We start from the raw sequence: 25,020 nt of genomic DNA on the forward strand, positions 1-25,020 counted from the left end.
GTAAATGTGTCTAATTACATCTGAAACGGTCCCACTGCTGCCGCCTGGAGCCGTCATTTTTTTTTTTTGTGCTTCACTCAAACTTTCCTTATCCACAAATCTTTCATCCTCGCTCAAATTAATGGGGAAATTGTCGCTTTCTCGGTCCGAATATCTCTTGCTGCTGGAGGCTATGATTATAAACAATGTGAGGATGTGAGGAGCCCTACAACCAGTGAGGTCACGCGCACATCGTCTGCTACTTCCGGTAAAGGCAAGGCTTTTTATTAGCGACCAAAAGTTGCGAACTTTATCGTCGATGTTCTCTATTAAATCCCTTCAGCAAAAATATGGCAATATCGCGAAATGATCAAGTATGACACATAGAATAGACCTGCTATCCCCGTTTGAATAAGAAAATCTCATTTCAGTAGGCCTTTAAACACACAAATTTGGCTCACTTTTTAATCAGTAAAACAATTTGATGTAAAAAAAATATTTTACAAAATCCAATCGCAAAAAATACAGTTACATAAATTCAGTGTCGAAAAGCTTTTTAGCAACAAATTATCCTGGACTTTTTTTGGGGGGGCAGAATTTTCGTACGCAAAATTTATTTTTACACTGAATCCTTACACTGATCTAAAAATTCAGTTACATAATTTTAGTGATCTTTGTAGTTTTGAAGCAACAAATATTTATGCACTGAATTTTTCCGCGCAAAGATTTTTTGCACCAAATTTTTCAGCGCTAAATTTTTGCTACAGAAATTTTTTACACTGATTTGGACAAATTTAAATTTTAAACACACAACTTTAGCTCTCTTTTTATGTAATGAAACATAATTTGATGAACAAAAAATATATATAATTCCAAAATCCAAATGCAAAAAATGTTCTTACGGAAATTGAGTGTCAAAAAAAAGTTTCTTTTTTTAACAAAGATAAAAAATTAAGTTTTGTAGTTTTAAAGCAACAAATATTTTTGCATTGAATTTTTGGGGGGCAGAATTTTTTTTTTTGCAAAATTTTTTAATAAACTGATTCTTAAAACAGTATTTTAAAACACACTTTACTCACAAGTTTTTATTCAATGAAACTCTCCGCGTAATTTGATGACAAAAAAAATCCAGAAAAGCAAAAAATTCAGTTACATACATTTAGTTTTAAAGCAACAAATATTTATGCATTGAATTTTTCTGCGCAATATTTTTTTGCACCAAGTTTTTCCTGCGATACATTTTTTCACGCAGAAGTATTTATACATAATTTTTTACACTGATTTTGACAAACTGAGATTTTAAACACACAAATTTGGCTTACCTTTTATTTGATGAAACATAATTTGATGTAAAAAAAAAAATGTTAAATTCCAAAATCCAAATGCACAAAATTCAGTTACGTAAATTCTGTGACGAAAAAAAGCTTTTTTTTTTTTTTTTTTTTCCAAAGACACAAATTAACTTTAGTGGTATTAAGGCAAAAAACATTTCTGCACTGAATTTTTGGGGGTGGAATTTTCATACGCAAAATTCATTTTTACACTGAATCTTTACACTGATTGAAAAATTCAGTTACATAAATTTAGCACCTTTGTAGTTTTGAAGCAACAAATATTTATGCACTAAATCTTTCTGAGCAAAGATTTTTTGCACCAAATTTTTCAGTGCTAAATTTTTGATACATAATTTTTTTACATTGATTTTGACAAACTGAAATTTTAAAGACACAAATTTGGCTTACTTTTTATGTAATGAAGCATAATTTGATGTAAAAAAAATATATAAATAATTCCAAAATCCAAACGCAAAAAATGTTGTTACGGAAATTCAGTGTCGAAAAAAAGCCTCTTTTTTTAACAAAGATAAAAATTAACTTTTGTAGTTTCAAACAACAAATATTTCTGTATTTAATTTTTTGGGGGTCCGAATTTTTTTTTTGCAACAATTTTTTATAGAGCGATTCTTATAACAGTATTTTAAACAAATTTTGCTCACAAGTTTTTATTCAATGACACTGTCAGCATATTTTGATGACAAAAAAAAACAAAACGCTAAAAAATTCAGTTATATAAATTTAGTTTTAAAGCAACAAATATATATGCACTGAATTTTTGTGCGCTAAAATTTTTCACACATTTTTTTTTTTGAATGCCAGATTTTATGAAAAAAATTGGCATTCAAAAAACAGATTTAATGAATCTGTCAGCATAATTTGATGAGAAAAAATGAATTCATAAAATCGAAACGCAAAAGATTGTTGAAAAAGGATGCAAATGATGATACCTTTGACGTTGTGGGCGTGGTCCCGCTGCTGGACTCCGCCTTGCCGTAGGGCATCTTGACCAAGAGTTTCCCCGGAGACTTCTCCACCACGCGCTTCATGGCCACGCCCTCTGTGGCCTGCCGCATCTTCCCGCTGCCTAAACACCGAGCACCGAACACGTCAGCCAAGTCGCCGCGTCGCCGCGGTTACACAGCGCTCACCTTTCGGCCTGCCGCGGCCCCGGCCTGTAGGTTTGGCCGCCTTTGGCACCTTGGAGGGCTTCTTCTCGCGGCGGGACGGGCTTCCGCGTCCGGTCACGGTGAAGTCGAAGTCGTTGGGGTCGGTGGTGGTGTCGCCGACCTTCTGGAAGTACGCCATGAGCTCCACCTTGGAGCGGAAAGCCTTTCCCTCCGAGCTTGAGCACAGCGAGAGCGGGTCATGGCTCGCGCACGCGAGGACAAACGACAGAAGCGCGTCTTACTTGATCAGGTAGACGTCAAACTTCCCCGCCGAGCGTCCGGACTTCCTCTGCTTGAGCTTACGGGTCCAGCCTGCGGGCAGCGAGGGGTCGTTGTACAGCGGTCCGCGGTCTCGGATGATGGATCGCCGTTGCCTGGGAGACCCTGCGGGCTCCGCCTCGGGCTGCGTCCCCGCCCCCTGCGAGGGCCCCGCCACGGGCTCTGATGGCTGCCAGGGAGGCAAGGACATGAAACAAGGCGACGGTATTAGGACCCTCCCTTTTTAGGAGGGAAGATCCTTTCGTTGTCACTAGGGTTGTTCCAGTACCAATACTTTAGTACCGGTACCAAAATGTATTTATATTATTTTCGGTACTTTTATAAATAAAGGGGACCACAAAAAATGTCATTATTGGCTTTATTGTAACAAAAAATCTTAGGGTGCATTAAACATATGTTTATTATTGCAATTTAGTCCTTAAAGGGGAACATTATCACCAGACCTATGTAAGCGTCAATATATACTTTGATGGTGCAGAAAAAAGACCATATATTTTTTTAACCGATTTCCGAACTCTAAATGGGTGAATTTTGGCGAATTAAACGCCTTTCTGTTTGTCGCGGTGGAGGCCATGACGTCAGAATGTGACATCGCTGAGGTAACACACCCGCCATTTTCATTTTCTACACATTACAAACACCGGGTCTCCGCTCTGTTATTTTCCGTTTTTTTGACTATTTTTTGGAACCTTGGAGACATCATGCCTCGTCGGTGTGTTGTCGGAGGGTGTAACAACACTAACAGGGAGGGATTCAAGTTGCACCACTGGCCCGAAGATGCGAAAGTGTCTGCCGCCAGACCCCCATTGAATGTGCCAGAGTGTCTCCACATTTTACCGGCGATGCTAAGGCAGACATGGCACAGAGATGTATGGATAACCTGCAGATGCATTTGCAACGATAAAGTCAACGAAATCACAAAGGTGAGTTTTGTTGAAGTTGACTGCCAGCTAGCTAATCGATGCTAACATGCTATTTACCGGCGGTGCTAAAGCAGACATGGCACAGAGATGTATGGATAACCTGCAGATGCATTTGCAACTATATTACGTTTCCATCCACCCACATTTAATGCGAAAAAAATACTTACAAATCGACGGATTTAAGTTGCTCCAGTGTCAAAAGATGCGAAAGTCCTGATCGTTTGGTCCGCACATTTTATCGGCGATGCTAACGCAGCTATTCGGCCATGCTATGGCTATGAATAGCGTCAATAGTTATTCGCTCAATAGCTTCAGTTTCTTCTTCAATACTTTCATACTCCAACCATCTGTTTCAATACATGCGTAATCTGTTGAATCGCTTAAGCCGCTGAAATCCGAGTTTAAATCCGAGCTAATGTCACTATATCTTGCTGTGGTATTCCCATTGTTTGTTTACATTGGCAGCGCTGTGTGATGTCACAGGGAAATGGATAGTGGTTTCGAAGATAGCGAAAATAAGGCACTTTAAAGCTTTAATTAGGGATATTCCGAGACCGGTAAAATTTTGAAAAAAACTTCAAAAAATACAACAAGCCACTGGGAACTGATTTTTATTGTTTTTAACCCTTTTGAAATTGTGATAATGTTCCCCTTTAAATAAAATAGTGAACATACTAGACAACTTGCAGGATTACCCGCAGCGCTTTGTTGTTAAGGCGGCCGCCTTAACAACAAAGAGCCACCGCCTAAACTTAAATCGTAAAAAAATATATACCGTATTTTCCGCACCATATATGGCCCAATATTGAGCCACAATAAGCGGTAGAAATAGATGGATGGATGGAGGTCTCGCAACTACGGTAAGCAGCCGCCAACTTCATTTTCCCTCGTAGAAGAAGCGCGCAGTGCATGCTGGGATATATGACTGCAGGAGGCATGGCGTTTGTGTGTTGATGTAAAGACCCCAAAATGGCTTCCATTAAGAGACACGCTTACGACGCAGAGTTTAAACTCAAAGCGATCAGTCACACAGTAGAAGACGGGAATAGAGCAGCAGCGAGAGAATTTAACATTAACAGCGGCGACACTGACTCCTTTAATGACGACTTCAACGAGATGTTGGATGCCGTATTCGCCTAACTGTTTGATTCGAATACTGAAGAAGAAGAACTTGAAGGATAACTTAATTAAGTGAGCTTTACATGTTTATTTTGTGTGTTGTGTTGTGTGACATTATCGTTTGAACAATGCTGAGTTATTGATGTATTATTGCTTTGCACTATTTCGAGTGTTACTATATTGTGATTGCACTAACGTTTGATTTACCGTTACATTATCAGACTGTTTTTTACGTGTTTATCAAATCGGGGAAAATAATTAAACAGCTGTTTATTCATTTTGGGAGTGAACGGAGTTGTCAGAAGGCTGGTTTGTAATCTATTTATAAAGTTTGACTGACCTGACTGTTTTGTTGAGATTCCCTTTAGTGCAGCTCCATCTAATGGATGCATAACGTAACCCTAGCCCAGGGGTCGGGAACCTTTTTGGCTGAGAGAGCTAAGAATCCAAATATTTGAAAATGTATTTACGTAAGAGCCGTATAATATTTTTTTCAACACTGAACACAACTAAATGCGTGCATTTTAAGTAAGGCCAACATTTCTAGAGTATAATAGGTCTCTTATTCTTTGTAATAACACTGTTATTCTGAAGCTAACTGTGGAGGGGGCGTGGCCTGTGGGCCTGCAGCGAAGTGGGGTGTTGCAAGGATCGGCCTCGAAATCAGCGACAGGTGCGTAGATGGCCCGCCTGGGCCTTGTTATCTAATCACCTGTCGCTCTGTTATAAGCAGCATTGGAGCAAGAGCGCGAGCGAGAACGAAAGAGGAAAAGACAATTGCTGGAAAGAAACTGAGAGACTTATTGAAAAATAAAACAATATTGTAACCCTGAAACAGGCTCTCATGTCGGTGCTTGGTGGTCTGAAAAACCCCCTGGAGGGCAAGCCCTACACTAACCAATAATAAATAAATAACTTCTTACCATTAACGCAACTTTTTGAACTGGTGCGGTAGAAAACGGATGGATGGATTAAAAATGCATGAGAATGTTTTATATTTTGAACTTTTTTTTTTAACACTGACCCCGAAAGGGAATAAGCGGTAGAAAATGGATGGATGGATGGATGGATTATTATCGTGTTACGCAATGTCAGCTCAGATTTATCCGAGAGCCAGGTGCAGTCATCAAAAGAGCCACATCTGGCTCTAGAGCCATAGGTTCCCTACCCCTGCCCTAGCCTCTACTCTTCCGTCCAAAGGCAAAACCTAGTAACTCGCTTCTAGCTGATTTTGAGAAAACAAAGGAAAACCAATCTATCTTGATGCTGTCTTACAAAGATTTACAGAGTCATCAAACGTATAGATGTTTTCTTGAGTTTTCATTTTCTTGCCATGGATTGAATCTGCTCTCATGAACGTGTGCCCTTTCTCCAGATATTTTATCACAATCTCGGGTGGTCCCCATTCTGCGTTTGCACATTGGGCAAGAGCCGTGTACAGCGTCCGGTTTTTATTTTGACCTCCGCAGTTATCTGCCCAAAAGAGTATGCAAGGGGAAGAATCAAGAACAATACGTTTAATGAAGGTGCTTGCAACGTCCTGGGCCAATCTTCCAAATATCCCCTCGTGCCATAATATCACATAATCAGGTTGACCGTCGGCGCCCGTTCGTGCAAATGTCTCATTAAAGACAATAAGCCGACTGACAAAGAAGCTTCGATTGGTCCCTTGAGATACTAGGTTTTTCTTTTGTATCTACGCGGTTATGTGGTAGTTGCTAGGTCCTGCCATGCGCGTAACAGCTTACTTACGGAACAAATGACAATATCGCATACACTAATGTAAAACATATCACCTAGGAACTCCAAAATTATTATCAGCTCAGTTTTGACCAAAATTTAGTTACTGGGTTTTGCCTTTGGACGGGAGTACTGTAGCGTCTATTCTATGCGTCTTATAATGCGGTGCGCCTTATAATAATAATAATAATGGATTAGATTTATATCGCGCTTTTCTATTGTTAGATACTCAAAGCGCTCACAGAGAAGTGGGAACCCATCATTCATTCACACCTGGTGGTGGTAAGCTACATCTGTAGCCACAGCTGCCCTGGGGTAGACTGACGGAAGCGTGGCTGCCAGTTTGTGCCTACGGCCCCTCCGACCGCCACCAATCATTTATTCATCATTCATTCACCAGTGTGAGCGGCACCGGGGGCAAAGGGTGAAGTGCCCTGCCCAAGGACACAATGGCCTTATATATGAACAAAGTTTTAAAATAGGCCATTCATTGAAGGTGCGCCTTATAATCCGGTGCGGCTTATAGTGCGGAAAATACGGTGTGTATATATATATATATATATATATATATATATATATATATATATATATATATATATACACATTTTTTTTTTGTCCTGTAAGTTAAGCATAATGAGTTGAGCATAGCCCTCCGATGAGGTGGCGACTTGTCCAGGGTGTACCCCGCCTTCCGCCCGATTGTAGCTGAGATAGGCGCCAGCGCCCCCCGCGACCCCAAAAGGGAATAAGCGGTAGAAAATGGATGGAGTTGAGCATATGTCAGTAGTCCCACTTTTAACAATTTTTCAAACGCTTATTTACAGTAAGTCCTTAATTTGACTTAGTCATTATTTTGTCTTAGTAAGCCGATATTTACTAAGTCAAAAATAATGACATACTAAGTATTTCAGGTAACTAAGACTGTTTTGTGTTTTGTTTTTACTTTACGGAAACAATATCGAGACGGCGTGGCGCAGTGGAACAGTGGCCGTGCGCAACCCGAGGGTCCCTGGTTGAATCCCCACCTAGTACCAACCTCGTCACAACCGTTGTGTCCTGAGAAAGACACTTCACCCTTGCTCCTGATGGGTGCTGGTTAGCGCCTTGCATGGCAGCTCCCTCCATCAGTGTGTGAATGTGTGTGTGAATGGGTAAATGTGGAAGTAGTGTCAAAGCACTTTGAGTACCTTGAAGGTAGAAAAGTGCTATACAAGTACAACCCAGTTATCATTTTTCATTTATATAGCGTACATTGCCACTCAGCATACGGAACGGAAAACACAAGCAAAAATTGTAGGATTCTTCACGCGACGAAGTCGGCCTACTTCACCACAGTCTGTAGTCTATTGCCCCCCCAGGCTGTGGTGAGATGGAGTCGTGCTGGTGGCGACAGGCCAAATTACCCTTCCCCGTCCGTCCGCCTGTCCCGGGCGGTGCCCCCTTCCCCCCTGGAGAGACACCGACTTAACTGGGGGAAACACTGACTTGTCTTTTAGTCGTAAGTAAACAAACAAAGACTCCTAATTCGTCTGCTGATGTACGCAGTAACATATTATGTAATTTATCATTCTATTATTTTGTCTACTTTATAAGGGACAAATTGTAAAAATTGATTATTAACCTACTTGTTCCTTTACTATTAATGTTCTGTTTTAACATGTTCTATCTAAATACATTTCCTGTTAAAATGTAATAATCACTTATTCTTCTCTTCTTTGATGCTTTACATTAGTTTTGGATGATACCACACATTTAGGTATCGATCTGATACCAAGTAGTTACAGGATCCTACATTGGTCATATTCAAAGTCCGCATGTGTCCAGGGACGTATTTCCTGAGTTTATCAATATAATATTCATTTTTTTTAAAACGGAAAAAAAATTTGTAACACTAAAAAATATTGATGTAATCATAGTAGTATCGACTAGATACACTATTGTACTTGGTATCATTACAGTGGATGTTAGGTGTGGATCCACTAATGCCGTTTGTTTACATTGTGACACCGGTGAGCTATGGTATGTAGTAAAGCATGTTTAGCTATTCCTCGTCCTGCAGTGATAATGGTACTTGTAAGAAACTTATTTTATTTGTCACCATGGAGGAGAGGATTAGTGATTTAGAAGTAGCTAAAACACTGCAGACTGCGGTCTTAGGGGTGTTTCAGTGTTATATCTTCACCTTTATCTTTACTTTTTAGACCAAAATGCGTCCATTCTCCCTTTTTTGTCTACACACTGTGTCTGCTTGTAAGTACTACGTGTTTGCGCGCTGCCGAACATGCTCCTCTGCTCATAAAACCAGCAATGTCACGACGTGAACCGGTACTTTTCAAACAGAGTATAGTACCTTTTTTGATTAATTAGTACCGCGATACTACACCTAGTTCTACAACCCGAGTTCTCACGCTATTGCACTGCCTGGACGGGTATCGAAACTGAAAGCGAACTGGACACGTTCCCGTCCTCTCTCCCTCCAGGCTGGTACTTCATGACAGCATTAGCCGAGAGAAAACAAACGCTTTGAACCCTGCCCTGCGGCCTATAAAACGGTGTGACTAATTTATAGATTTTTTTTTGCCGACGGCCAGACGGTGTGTTATTGTGTGTGCTGTGGTGTCATCTTTTGGACGAGTTTGCCCACCATGCAGCTAGGTGAATGCCTACGATTGTTTCCTGCTGTTTGAAGGGGAACATTATCACCAGACCTATGTAAGCGTCAATATATACCTTGATGTTGCAGAAAAAGGATCATATATTTTTTTAACCGATTTCCGAACTCTAAATGGGTGAATTTTGGCGAATTAAACGCCTTTCTGTTTATCCCTCTCTGAGCGACGACGTCAGAACGTGACGTCACATCGGTACTCAACGCCGTTTTTCCCTACACATCAGACGCATCGAGTCAAATCAGCTCTGTTATTTTCTGTTTTTTCGACTGTTTTCCGATACCTTGGAGACATCATGCCTCGTCGGTGTGTTGTCGGAGGGTGTAACAACACGATCAGGGACGGATTCAAGTCGATTTACGTAGAATGTGCATCGATTAGCACGGCATGCTAATCGAGGCTAACATGCTATTTAGGCTGGCTGTGTGTACATATTGCAGCATTATGCCTCATTTGTAGCTACATTTACATCTAGCCTTTCCCTCCATCCACATTTCATGCCAAACAAACACTTAGCAATCGACGGATTTAACTTGCTCCAGTGTCAAGAGATGCAAAAGTCCCCCGTTTGGTTTTTACCGGCGATGCTACTACAGAGATGGCAAAAATGTCTGGATATCCTGCGACACTCAAAGCAGATGCATTCCCAACGATAAAGTCAACGAAATCACAAAGGTGAGTGTTGTTGATGTTACTTATGACTTATGTGCTAATCAGACATATTTGGTCGCGGCATGACTGCTAGCTAATCGATGCTAACATGCTATTTAGGCTACATGTATGTACATTTGAAACTATATTTACATCCAGCGCTTCCTAACACCCACATTTAATGCAAAACAAACACTTACCAATCGACGGATTCAAGATGATCCACTGTCACTGCGAAAGTCCTGATCGGTTGGTCTGCACATTTTACCGGCGATGCTAACGCAAAGATGGCTGAATTGCGTCAATAGCTATTCACTCAATAGCTTCAGTTTCTTCTTTAATTTCGTTTTCGCTATCTGCCTCCTTACTCCAACCATCTGTTTCAATACATGTGTAATCTGTTGAATCGCTTAAGCCGCCGAAATCCGAGTCTGAATCCGAGCTAATGTCGCTATACCTTGCTGTGCTATTCGCCATTGTTTGTATTGGAATCGCTATGTGACGTCACAGAAAAATGGACAGTGGCTTAAGCAAATAGTGAAAATAAAGCACTTTAAAGCTTTTTTTTAGGGATACTCCGGGACGAGTAAAATTTACAAAAAAAATTTGAAAAATAAAATAAGCCACTTGGAACTGATTTTTATTGGTTTTAACCCTTCTGAAATTGTGATAATGTTCCCCTTTAAAGCTTTGAGTCGGAACATCTCCGTTCGGTGCCACGCCAACAAAATACAGAGGTAACTCATTTCCACATCAACACCGTATGAAAAAAATAGTCAACAACAGAAGGAGATAAGGAGAGGGAAGAGTGGATCGTGAGATCGACAGGCGGATCGGTGCAGCGTATTCAGTAATGCGGACGTTGTACCGATCCGTTGTGGTGAAGAAGGAGCTGAGCCGGAAGGCAAAGCTCTCAATTTACCGGTCGATCTACGTTCCCATCCTCACTTATGGTCATGAGCTTTGGGTCATGACCGAAAGGATAAGATCACGGGTACAAGCGGCGGAAATGAGTTTCCTCCGCCGTGTGGCGTGGCTCTCCCTTAGGGTGAGAAGCTCTGCCATCCGGGAGGAACTCAAAGTAAAGCCGCAGCTCCTTCACATCGAGAGGAGCCAGATGAGGTGGTTCGGGCATCTGGTCAGGATGCCACCGGAACGCCTCCCTAGGGAGGTGTTTAGGGCACGTCCAACCGGTAGGAGGCCACGGGGAAGACCCAGGATACGTTGGGAAGACTATGTCTCCCGGCTGGCCTGGGAACGCCTCGGGATCCCCCGGGAAGAGGTAGACGAAGTGGCCGGGGAGAGGGAAATCTGGGTTTCCCTGCTTCGGCTGTTGCCCCCGCGACCCGACCTCGGATAAGCGGAAGAAGATGGATGGATGGATGGAGAACGTCCGCATGAACCTACCACATAGTGAAGGACATACACTATTTGATTTCCTATAATCAGCACATTTTTTACTAGACAGTTATTGAAATATCTTGTGTGACATCATGCACAAAAGTGCACTTTATTTGTTTTAAACTATTGTAGTGGCGTTCTGTACAAAAAAAGTGCACTTTAGTGTTGTTTTGATATGTCATCTTAATGACATCATGCACAATAGTGCACTCATAGCTTGTTTTAAAATGTCTACGACAATCTTGCACTTTCTGTTTTGGAAATGACATGAATGTTTGTGCCACTGCTAATACAGTTTCGGTCATTTGACTTAGTTGTGGTTTCCCTCTCGGCATGAAAGTATTAATTTAGTATACATTAAAGGCCTACTGAAACCCACTACTACCGACCACGCAGTCTGATAGTTTATATATCAATGATGAAATATTAACATTGCAACACATGCCAATACGGCCTTTTTAGTTTACTAAATTACACTTTTAAATTTCCCGGGAGTTTCGTCTTCGAAACGTCGTGTAATGAGGACGTGTACGCAAGACGTCACGGGTTTTAAGGAAATATGAGCGCTGCACACACACACAGCTAAAAGTCGTCTGCTTTAACGGCATAATTACACAGTATTTTGGAGATCTGTGTTGCTGAATCTTTTGCAATTTGTTCAATTAATATTGGAGAAGTCACAGTAGAAAGATGGAGTTGGGAAGCTTTAGCCTTTAGCCACACAAACACACGGTGATTCCTTGTTTAAAATTCCTGGAGGTGAAACTTTCCTATGGATCACAGCGCGGTCAAGCGGACATGGATCCCGACCACATGTCAACCAGCAGGTTTCGGTGAGAAAATTGTGGTTAAAAAGTCAGTTCATACCGGATAAAAGCTGAGCTTGTGCCGTCCATAGCTGCCGTCGACTCCCCTGAGACACTGCGCGTCAACACACCCGTAGAGACACCCTTCCGACTATCAGGTACAGTTAAACTCACTAAAACACTAGCAAAACAATAGAAAGATAAGGGATTTCCCAGAATTAACCTAGTAAATGTGTCTAAAAACATTGGAACCCGTCCCAATGCAATCTAGGTTTTTTTTGTAACTTTTTTTTTTTTTTCTAGTCCGTCGCTATCAATATCAAATATTTCATCCTCGCTCAAATTAATGGGGAAATTGTCGTTTTCTCGGTTCGAATATCACTTTTTGTTGGAGGCTCCCATTAAAAACAATGTGAATATGTGAGGAGCCATCAAGCATGTGACGTCATCGTCTGCGACTTCCGGTAGAGGCAGGGCTTTTCTCTTAGCACCGAAAGTTGCGAACTTTATCGTGGATGTTCTCTATTAAATCCTTTCAGCAAAAACATGGCAATATCGCGAAATGATCAAGTATGACACATAGAATGAACCTGCTATCCCCGTTTAGATAAGAACATTTCATTTCAGTAGGCCTTTAATGCAGTATGAAGAAGAATGTTTTAATGTAGACACATAGAATCATCATACTGCTGTGATTATATGCATCAAGTGCTCATTCAATATGGAGATATACATGGTGTATCGTGACATGGCCTAAAAATATTGAGATATTAAAAAAAGGTTGTATCGCCCAGCCCTAAGGCGTACTATTCTGTTAAAAGGTGGAATATGTTTCTCTGACAATGACGGCTGGAGCCTTCACTCACTGAGGCGTGGGGCTCCTGGGAAGGAGGAGCCTGCTCAACATGGCGGCGTTCCTTGCGAGCCTTTTTGGTCTTGCTGTGGGACTGTTCTCGCTCTGGACGCTCCTCCTGGCCCTCCTCTCTGCGGAAGGAAGACACGGGACATCACTGGTTACGTCGCCGTTTAGTCCAGATGGATCACACTTTGATTCATCGCAGTAGATCATTTGCGCGCATAGTCGAAATCACCTTATTAAAAAGGACCCCCAGTGTTATTTTATCAATGTTATCAATATTTTTACTTGATCGCACGTCAGTAATTCACGATTAATTTGATTAGACAAAAACTTCGTTTTCTAATAGAGATGTCTGATAATATCGGCCTGCTGATATTATCGGGCGATAAATGCTTTAAAATGTAATATCGGAAATTATCGGTTTCAGAAAGTTAAATGCATGACTTTTTAAAACGCCGCTGTACGGAGTGGTACACGGACGTTGGGAGAAGTACAGAGCGCCGGTAAACCTTAAAGGCACTGCCTTTGCGTGCCGGCCTAATCACATAATATCTACGGCTTTTCAGACACAATAGTGAATGCAAAGCATACTTGGTCGACAGCCATACAGGTCACACTGAGGGTGGCCCATACAAACAACTTTAACGCTGTTACAAATATGCGCCAAACTGTGAACCCCCACCAAACAAGAATGACAAACACATTTCGGGAGAACATCCGCACCGTAGGTTGACTGGCAACACTAAATTGGCTCTAGTGTGTGAATGTGAGTGTGAATTTTGTCTGTCTATCTGTGTTGGCCCTGCGATGAGGTGGCGACTTGTCCAGGGTGTACAGCACCTTCTGCCCGATTGTAGCTGAGATAGGCGCCAGCGCCCCCCGCGACCCCAAAAGGGAATAAGCGGTAGTAAATGGATGGATGGATGGACCCGCACCGTAACACAACATAAACACAACAGGACAAATACCCAGAACCCCTTGCAGCACTACCTCTTTTGGGACGCTACAATATACACCCACTGCTTCCCCAGCCCCGCCCACCTCAACTTCCTCATGCTCACTAAGGGAGAGCATGTCCCAAATTCCAAGCTGCTGTTTTGAGGCATGTTAAAAAAATAATAATGCACTTTGTGACTTCAATAATAAATATGGCAGTGCCGTGTTGGCATTTTTTTGCCATAACTTGAGTTGATTTATTTTGGAAAACCTCGTTACATTGTTTAATGCATCACAACAAAATTAGGCATAATAATGTGTTCATTTCACGACTGTATCGGTTGATATCGGAATCGGTAATTAAGAGTTGGACAATATCGGAATATCGGCAAAAAAGCCATAATCGGTCATCTTTAGTTTCTATTCTGTTGGTTCGATTAATTGTTTAATGAGTGTAACTACTAATAATGATCCATCCATAGTCTACCGCTTATTCCCTTTGGGGTCACGGGGGGCGCTGGTGCCTATCTCAGCTACAATCGGGTGGAAGGTGGCGTACACCCTGGACAAGTCGCCACAAAATAAAAATCGTTTTTTCAAATATTTTTCCTAAAACACGCATTGGTGTGTTTTTTGCCATTACTTGATTAATCAAACCAATCAATCGATATTACTCGATTACTAAAATAATCAATAGATGCAGCCCTAGTTCAGAACTATCCTCCAGAAGGTCTTATCTTTCTCCATGTGATGCTAGCTAGATGAAACAAAAATGGAGCGGTTTAGCTACAATACCCAGCAATATGTTTGGAGGAGAAAAGGTGAGGCCTTTAATCACAGGAACACCATGTCTACCGTCAAGCATGGTGGAGGTAGTAATAGTTGTTTTGCTGCCAATGGAACTGGTGCTTTACATAGAGTAAATGGGACAATGAAAAAGGGTGATTACCTCCAAATATTTCAGGACAATCTAAAATCATCAGCCCGGAGGTTGGGTCTTGGGCGCAGTTGGGTGTTCCAACAGGACAATGACCCCAAACACACGTCAAAAGTGGTAAAGGAATGGCTAAATCGGGCCAGAATTAAGGTTTTAGGATGGCCTTCCCAAAGTCCTGACTTAAATGTGTGGACAATGCTGAAGAAACAAGTCCATGTCAGAAAACCAACACATTTAACTGAACTGCACCAATTTTGTCAAGAGTGGTCAAAAATTCAACCAGAAGCTTGTGGATGGCTACCAAAAGCGCATTATTGCAGTGAAACTTGGGGAAATGTAACAAAATGTATACTTTTGACCCAGCAGGTTTTTCTCACATTTTCAGTAGACCCATAATAAATTCATAAAAGAACCAAACTTCATGATTTTTTTTTGTGACCAACAAGTATCAATCAATCCATGTTTATTTATATAGCCCTAAATCACAAATGTCTCAAAGGACTGTACAAACCATTACGACTACGACATCCTCGGAAGAACCCACAAAAGGGCAAGGAAAACTCACACGCAGTGGGCAGGGACAATTCACATCCAGTGGGACGCCAGTGACATTGCTGACTATGAGAAACCTTGGAGAGGACCTCAAAGGTGGGCAAACCCCCCCCCGCCTCTAGGGGACCGAAAGCAATGGATGTCGAGCGGGTCTAACATGATACTGTGAAAGTTCAATCCATAGTGGCTCCAACACAGCCGCGAGAGTTCAGTTCAAAGCGGATCCAAGACAGCAGCGAGAGTCCCGTCCACAGGAAACCATCCCAAGCGGAGGCGGATCAGCAGCGTAGAGATGTCCCCAACCGATACGCAGGCGAGTGTATCGGTTGGGGACCGATGTATGTATGTAAGTATGTGCTCCAATCCCTCTATCACAAAAAAAATAAGAGTTGTGGAAATTATTGGAAACTCAAAGACAGCCCATCCATCCATCCATATTCTACCGCTTATTCCCTTTGTGGTCGCGGGGGGCGCTGGCGCCTAGCTCAGCTAAAATCGGGCGGAAGGCCGGGTATCCCCATTCTCACCACATTCTACAGAGGCACTATAGAGAGCCTGTCTGGACTGGAACCTGCATTGCCTCAGACTGGAAGTTTCTCCAGAGAGTGGTGAGGATGGCGGAAAAAGAATATCAGGACTCCTCTTCCTCCTATCCAGGAGATTGCAAAAAAAGCCGCTGCCTGACCAGGGCTCAGAAAATCTGCAAAGACTCCTCCCACCCCCATCAAGGACTGTTTTCACTGCTGGACTCTAGGAAGAGGTTCCGCAGCCTCCGTAGCAGAACCTCCAGGTTCTGTAACAGCTTCTTCCCTCATAATTAAATCATCCCCTCAACTCCCCCCCAAAATGGATTAACTCGCTGGAATAAAAAAGACAATATAACATACATCCATAAAAAATTGCAATATATTTATTTGTACAGTAATCTATTTATTTATATCTGCACCTTATTGCTTTTTTTTTTTTATCCCGCACTACCAAGAGCTAATGCAACGAAATTCCGTTCTTATTTGTACTGTAAAGTTCAAATTTCAATGACAATAAAAAGGAAGTCTAAGTCTAAGTCTAAGTACACCCTGGACAAGTCGCCACCTCATCGCAGCTCAAAGACAGCCATGACATTTAAAGTTAAAGTTAAAGGCCTACTGAAATTAGATGTTCATATTTAAACGGGGATAGCAGGTCCATTCTATGTGTCATACGTGATCATTTCGCGATATTGCCATGTTTTTGCCGAAAGGATTTAGTAGAGAACATCCACGATAAAGTTCGCAACTTTCGGTGTTAAGAGAAAAGCCCTGCCTCTGCCGGAAGTCGCAGACGATGAAGTCGCAAGTGTGGGGGCTCCTCACATATTCACATTGATTTCAATGGGAGCCTCCAACAAAAAGTGCTATTCGGACCAAAAAAACGACAATGAACCCCATTAATTTGAGCGAGGATGAAAGATTTGTGTTTGAGGATATTGATAGCGACGGACTAGAAAAAAAAAAAAAAAACGCGATTGCATTGGTTTTTAAACACATTTATTAGGATAATTCTGGGAAATCCCTTATCTTTCTATTGTGTTGCTAGTGTTTTAGTGAATTTAACAGTACCTGATAGTCGGAAGGGTGTCTCTACCGGTGTGTTGACGCCAATGTCTCAGGGAAGTCGACGGCAGCTTCATGGACGGCCCAAGCTCAGCTTTTCTCCGGTAAGAAGCGACTTTTTAACCACAATTTTCTCACCGAAACCTGCTGGTTGACATTCGGTCGGTATCCATGTTCTCTTGACCGCGCTCTGATCCATAGTAAATTTTCACCTCCGGGAATTTTAAACAAGGAATCACCGTGTGTTTGTGTGGCTAAAGGCTAAAGCTTCCCAACTCCATCTTTCTACTGTGACTTCTCTAATATTAATTGAACAAATTGCAAAAGATTCAGCAACACAGATGTCCAAAATACTGTGTAATTATGCCGTTAAAGCAGACGACTTTTAGCTGTGTGTTGTGCGCAGCGCTCATACTTCCTAAAAACGCGTGATGTCTTGCGTACACGTCATCATTACACGACGTTTTCAAGACGAAACTCCCGGGAAATTTAAAATTGTAATTTAGTAAACTAAAAAAGCCGTATTGGCATGTGTTGCAATGTTAATATTTCATCATTGATATATAAACTATCAGACTGCGTGGTCGGTAGTAGTGGGTTTCAGTAGGCCTTTAAAGTACCAATGATTGTCACACACACACACTAGGTGTGGCGAAATGTGTCCTCTGCATTCGACCCATCCCCTTGTTCACCCCCTGGGAGGTGAGGGGAGCAGTGAGCAGCAGCAGTGCCACGCCCGGGAATCATTTGTGGTGATTTAACCCCCCATTCCATCCCTTGATGCTGAGTGTCAAGCAGGGAGGTAATGGGTCCCATTTTTATAGTCTTTGCTATGACTCGGCCGGGGTTTGAACTCCCAACCTACCGACATAATGTTCTTTACAAGTGTATGTAAACTTTTGACCGTGACTATATGTACATGTGACTTTTGACATTTTTTTAAGACATTTGCAAAAATTAAAAACATTTGTTTTCGCACTGGGCTTCACGGTGGGAGAGGGGTCAATGCGTCTGCCTCACAATACGAAGGTCCTGAGTAGTCCTGGGTTCAATCCCAGCTCGGGATCTTTCTGTGTGGAGTTTGCATGTTCTCCCCGTGGCTGCGTGGGTTCCCTCCGGGTTCTCTGGCTTCCTCCCACCTCCAAAGACATGCACCTGGGGATAGGTTGATTGGCAACACTTAAATTGGCCCTAGTGTGTGAATGTGAGTGTTGTCATGTCTATCTGTTTTGGCCCTGCGATGAGATGACGACTTGTCCAGGGTGTACACCGCCTTCCGCCTGATTGTAGCTGAGATAGGCACCAGCGCTCCCCGCGACCCCAAAAGGGAATAAGCGGTAGAAAAGGGATGGAATAATACTTCAACAAAATATGAATGTAAGTTCATGAACTGTGAAAAGAAATGCATCAATGCAGTATTCAGTGTTGACAGCTAGATTTTTTGTGGACATATTCCATAAATATTGATGTTAAAGACTTATTTTTGAGAGAAAAAATGTTTAGAATGAAGTTGATGAATCCAGATGGATCTCTATTACAATCCCCAAAGAGGGCACTTTAAGTTGATGATTACTTTTATGTGTAGAAATCTTTATTTATAATAGAATCACTTGTTTATTTTCAACAAGTTTTTTAGTTATTTTTATATCTTTTTTTCCAAATAGTTCAAGAAAGACCACTACAAATGAGCAATATTTTGCACTGTTTTACAATTTAATAAATCAGAAACTGGTGACATAGTGCTGTATTTTACTTCTTCATCTCTTTTTTTCAACCAAAAAAGGCTTTGCTCTGATTAGGGGGTACTTGAATTTAAAAAATGTTCATTACTGAAAAAAGGTTGAGAACCACTGGACTAGGTCATAAAATCAGTGTCAGTTAAATCGGTCCATAGGTTGCCTGTGGGGATTTTTAATGTCCAGCAGATGTCTGTATTTAGTGACACAGTATTGATATCAATACAGTTTTGCAATGTGTCGAAACGCTACATGACGCCTCATCAACCCATCACTAGAATAAGCGGTATGGATTGATGTTTTCACACTTTCATTGTGAGGTATTGTGTGTAGAATTTTGAGGACCAAAACGAATGTATTCCATTTTGTATTAAAACTGTAACATATGTGTGACTTTTTATTTTTTTATTCTTTATTCTATGTGTTGGTTACTGCAGAGATTCGAACCCTGCAAGTTCTGGTTTTGAGAGAGGCTGTCCATTTATTATAAACAACACACAATGCCTGGCTCAGCAGCACCTGGGCGGAGGATGCTGACCGCGCAACGGGAAGTAAACAAGTCGATGAATAAGTGCAGCGAAACAAAAAAATATATATACATATATATATTTATATATATATATATATAAACAACTCAGGTGTTTGCTATACGACTAGCTCACAGTTGCTAGCCACCTGCGTGCTAACGCTGCCGTGTCCCCGCGGTTGAAGCCCGGCGGGCGGGCAACAGCCGCGCCGAGCCCCCCGGCCGACGTCCGGACGGGCGCCAGAGGACGCCTGCGTAGCTCGGCGAAGGAGCGGGATGCGAGCGACGTACGAGCGGCTAAAGTCGGGGCTGAGCTGGAAGTTGGTGACGTCTTCCGACTGGAGAAAACAGGCCGGTGGAAAAATGAACGCACTTTGAGGGGAATTAAAAAGACGACAGAAAGATGGCGGAGGCGGCCAAGACGGTGACGCTTTTACAGAAAATGAAATATATATATATATATATAAATATATATATATTTAAAAAATAGCTCACTTACATTCGCTCCTCCTCGCTCTCCACGGCAGCCATTTTTATTTAAATAAATAATTTTATATATAAAAAAAAAAAAAAGCCTCCAAACATCTCTGCTGCACCCCGCCCCCTCCGAGTCCTTTTCCAACCACCGTCAGCGAGCAAAACAACGCGAGATTTGGAGAAAGACGCTTAGGGAGGGCTGCGCAGGCGTGATGAGATCTCGCGAGATTCTGGCAAAGGGTCAGACAGGGACGAATTGTCCTGTATTTACATCGATAACGTTATAAATGGAATAATTCATTTTTATAACATCCTTCAAAATAAAAATGTTTAAAATACAACACAGAATTTATCAGCATTTTTTTCTAGTTTAAGGCACTTTTTTTTCTTTTCAAAGTTGTTTTGTCGTTTTTTTTCCACTTTACATACATTTTTGTGATAAATTCCTGCTGATTTTAATCTTTTTGGTTGAAAAAAAGAGATGAAGAAGTAAAATCCAGCACTATGTCATCAGTTTCTGATTTATTAAATTGTAAAACAGTGCAAAATATTGCTCATTTGTAGTGGTCTTTCTTGAACTAATTGGGGAAAAAAGATATAAAAATAACTAAAAACTTGTTGGAAAATGAACAAGTGATTCAATTATAAATAAAGATTTCCACTCATAAAAGGAATCATCAACTTAAAGGTCCCTCTTTGGGGATTGTAATAGAGATCCATCTGGATTCATGAACTTAATTCTAAACATTTCTTCACAAAAAAAAGAAATCTTTAACATCAATATTTATGGAACATGTCCACAAAAAATCCAGCTGTCAACTCTGAATATTGCATTGTTGCATTTCTTTTCACGGTTTATGAACTTACATTCATATTTTGTAGAAGTATTATTCAATAAATATATTTATAAAGGATTTTTGAATTGTTGCTATTTTTAGAATATTTGAAAAACATCTCAATTACCCCTTTGTATACCTTCAAGTACCCCCATTTGAGAACCACTGCTCTACTGGACTCACACACTTCCGGAGTTCTAAATAATAAATGATAAATGGGTTGTACTTGTATAGCGCTTTTCTACCTTCAAGGTACTCAAAGCGCTTTGACACTACTTCCACATTTACCCATTCACACACACATTCACACACTGATGGAGGGAGCTGCCATGCAAGGCGCCAACCAGCAACCATCAGGAGCAAGGGTGAAGTGTCTTGCTCAGGACACAACGGACGTGACGAGGTTGGTTCTAGGTGGGATTTGAACCAGTGACCCTCGGGTTGCGCACGGCCACTCTCCCACTGCGCCACGCCGTCCCTAGAAAAGTTTTAATTGATTGAATTTTGATTTAAATTTTAATTAGTAGATTGCACAGTACAATACATATTCCGTACAATTGACCACTAAATGGTAACACCCAGATAAACGTGTTTAAATCGGGCTCCACGTTAATCAATTCAGGTGAACAATATGTTCTGGTCCAAACAAGATGGAACTTTACGGATGATTTCACCTCGGGGATTAAATAAAGTATTTCTGATTCTGATTCATTTCGCAGGAACTCGTGACATCTGTGTCGGCTTTTATTTTGGAAGACCGCCCACCGGAACAGTGGTTCTTTTCAATACTGGGCGTGGTTAAATACGTCATATTTTGCTACATAAAAGATAACGGTATTGCCGATGCCGATACTTTTTACTTGAACGTTCTCAAGATCAACATATGATTTTGTGATTTGGCCTTTAGTTTGTTGATTTTAATGTTAATTAGGATAAAACATGATAAATGTTCAAACACAATAAGCGGCTACATTGAATGGTTCAAGCTAAATGTAATAGTGCAATATAAGCAAAACATACTTAAGTATTTTCATTTGCGTCTTTATTACAAACACTTTTTTGTACACTGAATTTATCTAAATTATTATTTTTATTTAAAAAAAAAGTGTAAAAATTATATTGATTAAAATACCTTGTTTTGAAATGATGTGTGTAAAAAAACTACTGAAGTAAAATTCAGTGTCATATATCGTCATAATATTCCTGTCATGTGACTGCAAACTTGACGCCTCATTGGCTGCTTCTGAGGTCTTGAGTTTTTAAACACTCACTGACTTTAGAAACAATTTATTTTAACAAACACAATTTCCAAACACACTCATTTTGCTCACTCATTTTTTTCAATCAAATCATCAGCATAATGTGATGCAAAAAAATTTATTCACACAATTCAAATCCAAATAATTTACTGTCAAAAAATAAATAAATAAATATCAACTAGCTAAAATGCACCGAATATGGATTAATGTGGAGATAATTTTGCATGATCCCATTATGGATTTAAATGGGTGGAATTCCGAATTGTTCATGATGCATGGACTTTTTTTTATAAGGCCCACAAAGTTCAGTTTGTTGACATTTTGTGTTTTATTTTATTTTTTATTTTTTTTGCACCATGACTAGGGAAGGTTGTTTGCATTGGGTCATGTAACCAAAGTAAGGAAATGATCGAAATTATAGGTCATTGACTTGAATTTATCACATTGTCCACTAGATGGCGATGTATGAGCAGCATTAAATTTGCCAGACTATTAAAATGAATGCAACCTCCCCATTGGTAAGACTTTCTTATTAGAGTCACAGTGTTTGGCAAAAAAAAATAAAATAAAAAACTTTTGTAAAAAATACTCAAATTATCCCCCATAGCACCGTAAACGTTCCCTAAATTCCCCAATCAAAATATACTTACAGAATATAATACACCAACAATGTAAAATGTAAAAATATGGACACCAAAAAAAACAAACTCAAAGTAATGTAAAAGTAAAGATTGAAGAGAACTAAATGATTACCCTCATCATACCGGTATCGATTCAACACTGATACTACATTTGGAGTATCGTTATTACAAACATTTGAGCTAGTCACTGACACTGGACAGTCTTACTATTAATTCTGACACTTGAACTAAACACAAACACTGGACTGCCCGATTGTTATTACAAACACTCGAACAAGGCACTGACACTGAACTGTCCTACTGTTATGACTGACACTTAAACTAATCACAAACACTGGACTGTCCTATCATTATTACAAACATTTGAACTAGTCACTGACACTGGACTGTCTTACTATTATTACTGAAACTTGAACTAAACACAAACACTGGACTGTCTTACTATTATTACTGACACTTGAACTAAACACAAACACTGGACTGTCCTATCGTTAATACAAACACTTGAAGTAGTCACCGACACTGGGCTGTCCTACTGTTATTACATACACTCAAACCAACCACTAACAGTAGACTGTCCTATCATAGGGCACGGCGTGGCGCAGTGGGGAGAGTGGCCGTGCGCAACCAGAGCGTCCCTGGTTCAATTCCCACCTAGTACCAACCTCATCACGTCCGTTGTGTCCTGAGCAAGACACTTCACCCTTGCTCCTGATGGGTGCTGGTTGGCGCCTTGCATGGCAGCTCCCTCCATCAGTGTGTGAATGTGTGTGTGAATGGGTAAATGTGGAAGTAGTGTCAAAGCGCTTTGAGTACCTTGAAGGTAGAAAAGCGCTATACAAGTACAACCCATTTATCATTTATTTATTATTACAAACATTTGAAGTAGTCGCTGACACTGGAATGTCTTACTATTAAGACTGAAACTTGAACTAAACACAAATATTGGATTATCCTATCATTATTACGTACACTTTAACCAGGCACTGACACTGGGCTGCCCGACTATTATGATGGACACTTAAACTAGGCACAAACACTGGATTATGCTATCATTATTACAAACACTTGAACTAGGCACTGACACTGGACTGTCCTATTGTTATGACAAACACATAAACTAATCACAAACACTCGACTGTCCTATCATTATTAAAAAACATTTGAACTAGTAACTGACACTGGACTGTCTTACTATTATTACTGACTCTTGAACTAAACACGAACACTGGACTGTCCTATTACAAATACTTGAACTAGGCACTAACACTGGACTTTCTTACTATTATTACTGACACTTGAACCAAACACAAACACTGGACTGTCCTATCGTTAATACAAATACTTGAACTAGTCACTGACACTGGACTGTCTTACTATTAATACTGACACTTGAATTAAACACAAACACTGGACTGTCCTATCGTTAATACAAATACTTGAACTAGTCACTGACACTGGACTGTCTTACTATTATTACTGACACTTGAACTAAAAACGAACACTGGACTGCCCTATCGTTATTACAAACACTTGAACTAGGCACTGACACTGGGCTGCCCTACTATTATTACTGACACTTAAACTAAGTAAAAACACTGGATTATCCTATCATTATTACAAACATTTGAACTAGTCACTGACACTGGAATGTCTTACTATTAAGACTGACACTTGAACTAAACACAAATATTGGATTATCCTATCATTATTGCATACACTTGAACAAGGCACTGACACTGGGCTGCCCTACTATTATGACAGACACTTAAACTAGGCACAAACACTGGATTATCCTATCATTATTACAAATACTTAAACTAGGCACTGACACTGGCCTGTCCTACTGTTATGACAGACACATAAACTAATCACAAACACTGGACTGTCCTATCTTTATTACAAACATTTGAACTAGTCACTGACACTGGACTGTCTTACTGACACTTGAACTAAACACAAACACTGGACGGCCGTATTACAAACACTTGAACAAGGCACTGACACTGGACTGTCCTACTGTTATGAAAGACACCTAAACTAAACACAAACGCTGGACTGTCTTATCATTAATACAAACATTTGAACTAGTCACTGACACTGGACTGTCTTACTATTATTACTGACACTTGTACTAAACACGAACACTGGACTGCCGTATTACAAACACTTGAACTAGGCACTGACACTGGACTGTCCTACTGTTATGACGGACACATAAACTAATCACAAACACTGGACTGTCCTATCATTATTACAAACATTTGAACTAGTCACTGACACTGGACTGTTCTACTGTTATGACAGACACATAAACTAATCACAAACACTGGACTGTCCTATCATTATTACAAACATTTGAACTAGTCACTGACACTGGACACTGAACCGTCCTATCGTTAATACAAACACTTGAAGTAGTCACCGACACTGGGCTGCCCTATTGTTAGGACATACACTTAATCTAAACACAAACAGTAGACTGTATGAGAGACACATAAACTAATCACAAACACTGGACTATCCTATCATTATTACAAACATTTGAACTAGTCACTGACACTGGACACTGGACTGTCTTACTATTATTACTGACACT

At 40.6% G+C, this 25,020-nt stretch overlaps 1 protein-coding gene across 4 annotated transcripts in view; it reads right to left on the reverse strand.

Annotated features, from left to right (window-relative positions):
- mecp2 (methyl CpG binding protein 2) overlaps positions 1-19,838 on the reverse strand; it is a 34,543-nt gene extending 14,705 nt beyond the window's left edge. Inside the window, exons 1-5 of one of the 4 annotated variants that reach the window (XM_061902761.1) lie at positions 19,708-19,838; positions 12,937-13,054; positions 2,725-2,930; positions 2,465-2,658; positions 2,264-2,400 (exon numbers count right to left, since the gene is read on the reverse strand). In XM_061902761.1, the coding sequence (XP_061758745.1) occupies positions 2,264-2,400; positions 2,465-2,658; positions 2,725-2,930; positions 12,937-13,054; positions 19,708-19,739 (687 nt within the window). In that variant the 5' untranslated portion in view covers positions 19,740-19,838. Of the gene's footprint in view, positions 1-2,263; positions 2,401-2,464; positions 2,659-2,724; positions 2,931-12,936; positions 13,055-16,952; positions 17,946-17,966; positions 18,113-19,707 lie in introns of those variants that run through there. The other 3 variants (XM_061902759.1, XM_061902760.1, XM_061902762.1) reach the window with 3 other exon arrangements.
- Positions 19,839-25,020: the final 5,182 nt, after the last annotated feature.

This window comes from Nerophis ophidion, linkage group LG06 (assembly GCF_033978795.1).
Source record: "Nerophis ophidion isolate RoL-2023_Sa linkage group LG06, RoL_Noph_v1.0, whole genome shotgun sequence".
NCBI lineage: Eukaryota > Metazoa > Chordata > Actinopteri > Syngnathiformes > Syngnathidae > Nerophis > Nerophis ophidion.